Source organism: Pinus tabuliformis, chromosome J (assembly GCF_031772625.1).
Source record: "Pinus tabuliformis cultivar Carrire ecotype Pingquan chromosome J, CPIR1, whole genome shotgun sequence".
Lineage (NCBI taxonomy): Eukaryota > Viridiplantae > Streptophyta > Pinopsida > Pinales > Pinaceae > Pinus > Pinus tabuliformis.
This window is the reverse complement of record NC_142295.1, coordinates 746,885,597-746,896,599: the sequence shown is the minus strand read 5'-3', so window position 1 is coordinate 746,896,599 and position 11,003 is coordinate 746,885,597. Positions and strand designations below refer to the sequence as shown.

Below are 11,003 nucleotides of genomic sequence, written 5' to 3'. Positions count from 1 at the left end.
TTCTGCACCAAAGAACACATCTCTTTCCAGCCCAACTGCTTTGAGTTCCTTTAGTTTTTAGTACTTCCTCTATTTTAAATTTTTCTGAAAAGAAGACCATATTGCCTCCTTCTTCCTAACTCTCCAACCAAAGCATCCCCGCTCTACAAGATGTTGCTTTAGCATATCCAAATCTGTCTACACTTATCCAATTTTCTCTTTCTCTCTTCTTCACTAATTTCGTTATTCATGCCAACTTCATTGAAATTTCGTCTTCTTCCCTTGTGACTTCCTCTTGAACCCTTCATATGACTATTAGTAGTCATTTTCACCTCTCCTCCTTATGAATTCTTCTCATTCACTTATGAGTTGCAAGAAGCATGTCTCTGTCTTGTATCAAGTGTACTACTTGCTACCAAAACCAAGTTCTCGTCTTGTGCTCTTCTCTTCCTCTAGAAAGTTCTACCCACACTCCTTGTGGCACTACAATTTCTACCTAACCTCTGCCTGTTGGAAGTCGTCACCTTCTCCTGGTTCCATGCAATAGAACCTTTCCTCTTATTGCAGAGCATGTATTCTTCTCAGGTTCCTAAGTTATCTAGGTTTTGCACATCGTTTGCTCACTTTTCCTCTTCAGGAACTTGGTCATCCTCATCCCAACAATCCTCTTCTATTGATTTTGGGTCATGTCACAACTTTTGTTTGAATTTGTTGGCTGCTACCTCTTTCTTCACATGATAGAGTTGTTTCTATAGTGAACACATATTATTTATGTCACTAATCCTTGTTGTATAGATGTCACTCATGTAAACATACTTCAAGAAAAACATTATATACACTGTATAAGATATATGAAAATATCTCATTTCTAAAGTTCTTTGTTTTTTTTGGTCTACTCCTCCTTTGAACCAATTCTTCTCGCAAGACATTTTTATCTATGCTCATTCCTACTCAAGACTACACCTTCTCTTCCATTTTCTTTTCTCTTTGTTTACTAAACTGTTGGTACGCTTCCCGAGAACTTTCATTCCCTATAAAATCACCTGCAATAGTCCTTTCATTTCCTTTGACTCAAAACCTTTCACTACACCATCTTCTCAATCTCCTGTTCTTTTCTAAAAAATCTTCCTCTGGTCATCAGTATTCAAACACCATATATGTTGTAAAATAAAGAAACTTACCTTATTGGCTCATTCAAATTTGTTCCTATGACCATACCTCGATCCATCGTTTAACCAGTCTTCCTCAACAATTTCCATTTAGAGCATAATGCTATGATACCACTTGATGCAAACCTATCCTCGTATCTAACCACAGGTTCACTTAGAGCACACTCAACCTAGTCTTCTAATACCATTTGTTGCATGTTCACTACTAACCCTACTAATTCCAATAGTTCTTGTACTTCCCTATTAAAGGTGCTTCCTTCAATCCCAATTTAAACCTCCCTATCAGGATCTAAATTCCACGTAAAAACATATTCTAGTGAGAATTTCCAAAAGGGATAGTCCCTCTGCACTAGTGGATTATACTATATTTCTAGGTGAGAGGAGTAAAAGCCCAACCCTCTGCAAGTATGGCCAATAATTTCTCCCAATTACAACCTCTACAGGAACACCTCCAAAATCCACCTTAATCCTTATGATCGATCAATGTGGCACCATACTATATAATATGATTGTTGTTCCTCTATTACATAGCCACAACAGCCAAGATCCTCTCTGTGTGTTACTGCACTTTGTTGAAACTAAGTGTTATGACCATGTGTTGTGCAATAGTCAACGTGTCTTGGCATTGGAATCCTGGCATAATGGAGAATGGAACATATAAATGTTGTCAGGGTAGAACCTCCAAGTGAGACCCACATTTCCAGATGAGCTCATTCAAAAAAACCCGATGAGTAGCCTTTGGTGCTCCAAAATTGTATTTTCGGGTTAGGCATCGGCCGGGTGGGCTTCACCCTCTCCATTCCAACCCATCATTAAGAATGTTTTCAATCTATCAAATATTCGTGGGTATGACTTCTCGGTAGGTCCCATTACTCCTTTGCTTCATTATTCTCTAGCCTTATTTACTACTTAAACCCTTTCCGTTAAACTTTCGGGTGTGATCTCTTGATTAGATCTCCAGTTCTTTTCCTCTGGGTGGTCCCCACTTTCCATGTAATCTCGAAGCTGAGTCAACTAGACAGTCCTTCTTTGGGGTTCCAAATAATTACTTTGGACTATTATCTCTAGTATGACATGTCTCGATGCTTCCTTCCCAGTCACATAGACTTGAGGTTCCAAAGAGTTCCTCTGGCCATTCTCTTATAGGATGACGTAACTAAATGTGCAACCCCCAACTCCATGCCTTGTTATTATTAAATTTATGTTCTCAAATTGGCCCATAGACCCTGTTCTCTTGATTCTTAGTCGACCCAACAACTCCCTTGTCTATCTCTTGACTCTTTTAGATGTCGTATCCTGACGTTGTCTATTTCTAGTTCCTAATGCTAGTAGTTGACGGATTCTTCGTCAATGGAAATACTCTAAGTATCGACCAATGGTCTCTGATTCTATCAATGTACCACTCCATCATCTACTATTTATATATATATATATATATATATATATATATATATATATATATATATATATATCTTCCCCACTTCTTTGTTACTACACTGTGTGAGTAGTACAATGCAGTTCTCCCGCAACCCTTCTCGGCTATATTGTACGTGAAACACTATTCTAGTCCTATAACCATACAAATCCCTACTGAGATTTTAACTCTTGTAGTAATTAACTAACTGAACCTTTGCATATGAAAATTATCAAGATTCAATAGTGATAGAGGATAGCACTTTAATTACACTCGAAACGGAGTTTTCTCTCTCAATTATATAGAATAATTACAAAAAAAAGGCCCCTTGGCTCAAAATACATCATTTGGATCTGTCTCAGCCTTTTGACCTTACTGGGTCTTCGATTCATCAGAAATCCCCTCTCTTACACCCTCCTTTCCACTCTATCTCATTATGAACCTTTTAATTACATCTTTTACAGAAGTACTTAAAACCAACTTTTGGTTTCAGATCCTCAATTTCCTCTTAGATCCACAAAAGACTCACCTAGACCCCTTAACTTAGGCTATCAATCTAACCACCCAATATTCTCTCCAAATCTCACATAATTATCGAGATCTCTATGAAAGAGAGATCTAATTACATTTACCCACACTTTTATACAAATGATCATGATACATAGGTTTATGCACTCAAAATAAATAATTAAAACAAACTTAGGGAACCAACTCCCTTGGTAAATGAAGTACCCCTAATCTAGTCAAAACTACATTTTCACTGAGGGTAATATGCTCTTACACAAATATATGGGGCACATAGCATGCATACTTTCTTGAGCCTCCCTTGGAATGAAATGTTGAGGCCCCAGTGGTCTCATTGTTGTTCTTAGAGGACATGAGATGGAAAAACATGGAAATTTAGAACATAGACTCCACACTTGTAAGAGCATGATCCTAGAATAGAAATAAAAATAATTCCTCTAGTGGGAGATCTAAATCTAGAAGAATATCTAAATCTATGTGAAAATTTGGTAACGTATGTTGGAGATGTGGAAAAAAAAGGAATTACAATCAATATTGTAAATACTAAATTACTGAGAAAGGAAAAGGCTTCAATGATTCTCATTTTTATAGAAGAAAAACCCTATTTAGATGAGGGAGGGGATATGTGTTTGGCTTCTTCAAGTACACATGTAGATCATGAGGGATGGCTCATCTACTCAGGCACATCCATTGATATGACTCCACAAAGTGATTGGTTCTACAAGTATGAAAGATATGGTGTTGGTGATGTTTTCTTAGGAGATGAATTGAAAATTATAATAATAATAATATGAGGGAAAGTCAAGTTAAATTTCATGTTTGGAAGGATTTGAACAACCCTTGGTGTTTAACACAGCCTGACATTGACCATAAATATGATTTCTGTAAGCAAGATGAGTGATGTTGGTGTAAAAACAATGTATTGAAAGGATACTTGCAAGATCGTTTGAGGAGTAATGGTATTTTTTGAGGGAGTTCAAAGTGGAAATATATATAAGTTGTTTGGAATCACTATGATTGATGGGTGCGATTGTTCCATTTTTCCTAAGATTGAAGTAGAAGAAGGAAAAAATCATGAAACCTCTAGAGAGAAGACTATGTTGTGGCATTAAAGATTGGCACATATTGGAGAGAGGGCCTTTGAGTACTGCCTAGTAATGGTATCGTAGAAGGTATGCCTAATTTGATTTTTTATTTTGATTTCTACGAAAATTATCTATATGGGATGTAGAATCATCTAAGACTCTCCTTTGATGCTGGGAGGCTAGAGGGAATATGAAAATTGGTGTATAGTGATGTGTTTGGACTTGTGTTAGTTCCATAACTAGGAAAATTTATGTATTATGTATTATTTATAAATCAATTCTTGAGGAATACATGAATTAATTTACTTAGTAAGAAATTTAAAGTATTTTAAAAATTGAAAGAGTTTAAGGATATTGTGGAAAATTAGAGAAAGAAGAAAATTAAGGCGTCGAGTATAGACAATGGTGGATAATTATAAAGGAACAAATTCAAAGAATTATGCAAGAGGTGTGGTATATTACATATCATCCCCTGCATTGACTATTACAATTATGTGACAATTGTAAATATTTGACGTAATTATGTGTCCAACATGATAACTATTGCTAGTGGAAACTCTGTTAAAGTATGATGTAATTATTAAAGTTAAATTTTGTTAGTGCTCTAGTTGAATTCATTGACATGTATTTGTTGGGTGTGGAGCCTGATTATCTTCTTTATTCAAAGGTATTGCCACATTGGACACCATTTTGTAATGTGGCCGCAATGCCACCCATTTATGTGAACCTCTAGGGGGGTCTAGGGGTTTCAATGATGATTCTTTGGAGCCCCCCCCCCCAAGCAGGGGATCAAGGGTAACATCACTGAAGCTAAAAATAGATCTAAAATTTCCTTGTAAAATGTTGTCATTTCGTAGTCAATCTCGACCATTCAATTTAGGGTTTTTTTCCCTAGAAGGAAACCCCTTGCTATATATGACAGAATTGTATTGAGGTGATGTAGAAGCGTATTCTGAGTAAGAAAGAGAGAGGAGATGGCGTGAGAGCGAAGAGGGAATTACTGTGAATTTGATGTAGGTTGTATCTCTTAATTTTTCTGGATAATATAAAAGGAAGAACTGGTTGTTTCTCCATGGATGTAGCCCAAATTAGGTGAACCACGTATATATGTGTCTCTCTTGTTTTATGCATTTTTTGTGTTTATATTTCTGCAATATTTCCTGTATTCCATTGCTCTGTAAGATATAATTTTCTAATACCACCAATTATTTTTTTTTTTCCCGTAGAAAAAGTCGTAATTTTATTCATAAGAAAAAATTACATTTTGTAGATGCCTAAGCATATGCAGATGTCTGTCTCTATATTCACAAGCGACCAGAGATTACAGAATAAATAAAAATAAAAAATGAAAAATAGATGTCGACTGGCCTATGTTTTCCTGCCCTTCTTCTTCTCTACCCTTCGCCAGCCATCAAAGTTGGAGTTGGGTGCAGTGATAGCCAGCTGCTTTTCTATTGTGTCTATTTGTTGTTCCTTATCAGATTCCGAGCCTTCAGATCCATGGGTTCGTTTGATGCTGCTTACTTCCAACTGTATATCTTGTTGCTGTTTCCTATTTTCAGTCCCCAGTTGTGTGTCTGGGGCATTTCCTTCCTGTGTATATTTCTGTTCCATTTGTACATCTAGTTTTGTTTGGTTCCCTGTAGGTTCTGTCTGCATATCCTATTTTTCCCTCCAATCGGTTTGCTGCCATCCATTCAGCTTTTTTTGTTGTTTCTTGTTCACTTTGGGGTCCTTCTTGCCCAGAGGGCAGGTGTTTTGAAGATGCCCTGTTTGCATGCATCTAAGACACCTGAATGCTTTATTTTCATAATCAAGCGGTTGTATCATCTGCGTATTATTATAGTTCAATGTGATGTGTCCAGGTAGCCCCAGACTTAGATCCACTTCTACACATAATCTAGCATAGGTGAATATTCCTTGGTTAATTCTTTCCTCATCTGTTTTAAGGAATTTCCCCAAAGAATTTCCAATGGCTGATAAAACTTTGTAGTGCCAGAAATGTAGAGGGAGGTTATGTAGCCTCACCCAAACAGGAACTATTGTTACTTTCATAGTATTTGCATCAAATTCAGGAAACCAGGGGATGGTGAAGAGGCCAGCCTTTCCCCAGAACCAAGGCCCCTGATCGATAATGTTGTCACGTTCTTGTTCTGTTGTAAAGCGAACTATGAAGAAACCCTTTGAGCATAGGTGAATTTCACAGTCACGTGACCATGTTGAGAGGATCCAGTGATGCAGTGCATCTAATTTTGGCCAGAACCCATTAAATCTACATATAACAGCATGAGTGGCTAGATCAGTGTGTAGACTAGTTACCTCCGGTGAAGTTACTTGGATCGTTGGAGATTCCAGTGTTTGTTCCACAATATAGGGACCTGGTAGCTCTGGTGCTGGTGCTGGTTTGGGTTGAATGTTTTCCCCTTTACCGTTCACCGCGTCCTTGAAGGAGCCTCTATTCTTTGAAGTGGACCCAGAGTATCCTCCTCTCAGCCGAAGGTTTATGATAATGGTTGAATTTTTTGCTATGCCATAGTACTGGAGGGTTTTGTTGTCCTGCATACTGTACCCTGAGTAAATGAGATTTTGACAGCATGCAGGGGTTCCAAAGCGAGCCTGGATTTCCTTTTTTAGCGCATGGATACTCATTGCCTTACTCAGCCGCATACAAATGTGTTTGCCCTCAACTTCTTTGATAAAAATCTGAATCAGGTCTGCTTCCGTGCTGGGTAGATTGGTCTTGTGGAGCCTTCGCTGTACCAGATCAGCGTCCATGCGAAGTGGATGGATCTTGTTGAACCCTTGCTTTGTTGGATCTGGCCGTCTGGGTGGTCCTTTTGCATACATGTCTACCAAAGCTCTCCCTACAAATATATCACATTCGAAACCCCTTTTAAGCAAAGAGTCATGAATCTCCTTACCCTGTTACAGAGCCCATTGGACTGCGCACGCTGAAATAACGGTTGCCATGGTCATCGATTTGGGTTCGACACATTCCTCCTACATTCCATATAAAAGCTTCCAGGCCTCATCAATCTGACCGCTCTGAATATACCCTGTATTTAACGTTGTCCATGAGGAAACATCTTTTTCAGACATTTTTCCAAACACTTGGCGCGCATCCTCAATTAGGCCCCATTTTCCATTCATGTCTAACAGGCCATTTTCCATAAACACATTGGAACCGAGCCCTGTTCTGGCAAAACAATCATGCACTTCGGTCCCTTTCTGCAGAGCGGAGAGCTCCGTGCACGCTTTCAGAAAGAGGGGAGATGTAAGATTTTCTGGAGCCACGCCTTCCTGTTGCATCTGATCATAAAGCTCCAGGGCCTCGCCGCTATATCCGTGCTTTACATATCCTCTGATCCGGGCATTGCAGGCATAAACGTTCCGCTTCGGTATCCTCTGGAACGCAATCTCGGCATCCCTGAATGAAACCCTTATGGCATACAAATTTGCGAGCTTCGTGCCTAAAACAGTTATGAGTATTCGGGTGTGCATTTGCTTGCCATCTGCCAGAGTTCTGGTGTTGGCACAGGCCTGTAGGGGAGAAACGCAGGTGCCGTGGTCCATTGGAGAAGCGCAGGTCTCTCGAGTTTTTCAAGAACCAATACCACAAATTCTTTTTTTAAATAAATTATTAATTATAATTTTTATTTATTTATTTTTTATTCAAATTAATCTTGTATGAGAAAGGAATGATAGTCCAGATTCTGAGGGAGGAAATTCTAGTTTATTTGTCAACTTGGGCAACCATACCACACCTCATTGAATTTAATTCTAGACCCACTATGGATAATTTCCATATCCTAACTTGAATACTTAATAGATGCTACTAAGCTAATTTTTAGAGTTCACAGGTGGGCTGATTTTTAGAGTTGACAACTGGGCTAAATTTTAGAGTTGGTAGATGGGACAATTTTTAAACATGACATACCCACCAACTAATGAAAAAATTCAGGGGTGGATCAGAAAACCCATTCTCATGAGCTAGATAGATAGCACATCTGATAGGTATTTGTGGTACAATTCGTTTCCTTCTAGATCATACCAACGGGAGTAGCCTTGAGGCCATGAATATGATGGCACAATTAAAGAAACATGTTTGATTTTACTTGGAGAAAACTGGTGTATAATTTGAGGCTAGCATGGGTACTCATGTAGGACACTTTACTTGCAGTGGGCCATTGATCTATTTATGTTTTTATCTAGTGTTCCCAGTTTGGGTATAAATAGATTGAGTTGAAAGCATTGGGTAATTGTTGAGGCTATGAAACCATTGGTGCTTGTATGTTGGTATATACGAATTAATAAATACTATTCAATTTTATCACTTCTAGAGAATAGGAGAATGTTTTCATATAATTTTCTTGATTTACATGCTTTGAATTCTTTTTGTATTAAAATTTAAAGGGATCCATATGACATTATGAGATAGTTTACTTGGATTTGTTGAGATTATAGGATTAGAAAGACCAATTATTTATGTGTACGTAATGATGAAAGCCAAATTTATTGTAGAAACATAGTAGAGAAATCAACATGTGTTGTACAAGTAACTTTGTATCCATAGTTTCTAGCTAGTTAGATGGCTTGATTGCGTAGTTACTCACTACTTTTAATATCCAAAAAATGGCCATAAAACTTAGCATTATTTAGTGATAACAGCACCGAGGTGGGGAGGTGGTGAGGAAGTGGCAAAGTGGGGTGAGGAGGTGACCATTTAGTTAGTGTTCAAGAGGTGAGTTTTGGTCCTTGGGAGCATGCTAAAGTATAAATATGTCATTTTATAATTCTTACAATTGTAAAAAAAATCACATATACACATGTGACGTAGCTCCTCACCCATCAAAAATTTAATTTGTAATTTTAAAAAAAATAAGATAATCAATTTGGTTCTTAAAAGAGTCAGTTAAACATAAAATTTAAGGAAAAATTTCAATATAGTTGTAAATTTAGGTGAATTAATATGTGCTTAATGTAGTTTGACTATGTGATTGAAAACTAGAGTCCTTGGTGGAGGCAAGGACCAACAAGGGTTTCGGTTAAGTAAGTAGATCTTACCTTATTTTCAAGTAATAAAGCCACAGTTGGGAACCCTTTATGAAATACCAAGATGACATATGTGATATTTATTTTCAATGGAAATCCATACTTTGGAAAAGAATATTAGATTTTTTGGACTTCGTGAAAGAATTAAAGGTAAAGGAAAAACTAAGAAAGATACTTAACTTTGAGGATATATCAATTATTCCATTAAAGTATAACAATGTGAAATGCCATTTCGTTTATGCTTATTAGCATTATCATACGAATTTATTGATGTAATCATTTATAGATTTATTCATTCATCATATTATTATTCAAATCTCACCTAATATGTATTTCTTAAGGGTAATATGTTATTTAAGCAATCTCATTTAGGATAAATTGAAATTTTCAATACTTAGTATCTCAATAACAATATGCTCATCAAAGTAAAACATGTCACAAAATGACATGCAATATGCTCATGAAAAGAAAACATGTCATGAAAAGGAAACATGTCATGAAGCTATTAAACCTTGACTAAAAGGAAACAACTTTCTTTTCTTAATCATTTAAGTTACATGTCACTGAAAATATGTACCATTCTTATATAAATTAAATATTACTTTGATAAAATTAAAATATCACTTGATCAAAATTTCAATTAGGCTTATTCTCATTTGGTGTGGTAATATTCACCAGTATGTGGGTTTATTTACTTCCACAATGGTTTTGTATATGGTAATATATAGATCCAAAGTAAAAATATATGACCTAAAGTTAAAATAAATTAACTAATAGGCATATATACTAACTCTCATGCTAATATATATGTACTTGTAATGTATCTCAATTTCATATACCAAAAAAAAGTTCTCTCTCTAATTGCCAACTGGTAACAATATTTTCATTATATCCTATTTTTTTCATAGTTATTCTAGATCATAGTAATTTTCTTTAGTAACTCAAGGAGTAAAATAGATTCTATACATCTTACTTTCACATTTGGTATTTCACATAAATCATAATATCCTCTCTAGTTTTACAAGTTGTAGTATACCTAGGGGGATAATATGGGGTAGAAAGGGAGGTACCCAAGGGAATAATGTAATAATGGGACGGGCCATAGTAATAAATAAGGTGGTTAACCCATATCATGTAAGGGACCACAAGTAGTTAGCAATAATGTAATAATCCCATGGTATTGGATAGATGGTATGGAGGGAACCATGGTAATGACCCATGGTATTGTATGTATGAGGCCTATATAGAGGCTAGAGACTCCCCATTAAAAGATGCCAAGGATTATTGTATGAACAAGCATATGGCTTGTGGAGTGTTCTCCTTTCTCAAGGAGTAAATGTACGGTGTTGCCATACCTTAAGAGTTTTATCAATAAAGAAGCATTTATCTGTCTATTTAAATTTTGCTATTTCTTGGGTTTATTTGCAATATCATATATTTTCAGATTAGATCTATAACAAGTGGTATCAAAGCACGTTCATGGGAAAAGTGGAGAACACATTTTTTATTTTTATTTTTGCAGGAATTTTTTGGGGTGGTGAGTTTGCAGATCAGATTAGTACATTTTGGTGCAAAATATGTAAAATTTAATTGCAAATCTGGATTTTTTGTGAAAAAATATGCGAGTTCAAAAGAAAATAGGCCGAATCGGAGTCCGAATGAGGGAGATATTGTTGATTTAAAAATCAGTTGGGTTGTAGACATTTTTTCAGAGAAGCAAGTTTGTGGAGAAAATCTGTATGTTTTTGTGCAAAATATGTAGAATCTAATTACAGATCT

The 11,003-nt window shown here is 36.4% G+C and overlaps 1 protein-coding gene across 1 annotated transcript; it reads right to left on the bottom strand.

The window, feature by feature from the left end:
- Nucleotides 1-7,172: 7,172 nt before the first annotated feature.
- LOC149228882 (putative pentatricopeptide repeat-containing protein At3g49142) lies at nt 7,173-7,745 on the bottom strand. Its single transcript, XM_089380893.1, has one exon. It carries the CDS (start codon nt 7,743-7,745, stop codon nt 7,173-7,175), a length of 573 nt encoding a protein of 190 aa, XP_089237019.1.
- Between the last annotated feature and the right edge of the window lie 3,258 nt (nt 7,746-11,003).

Bases quoted from the DNA above. Each gene is read 5' to 3' on its own strand.
- LOC149228882 (XM_089380893.1), bottom strand. From the start codon at position 7,745: ATGGACCACGGCACCTGCGTTTCTCCCCTACAGGCCTGTGCCAACACC.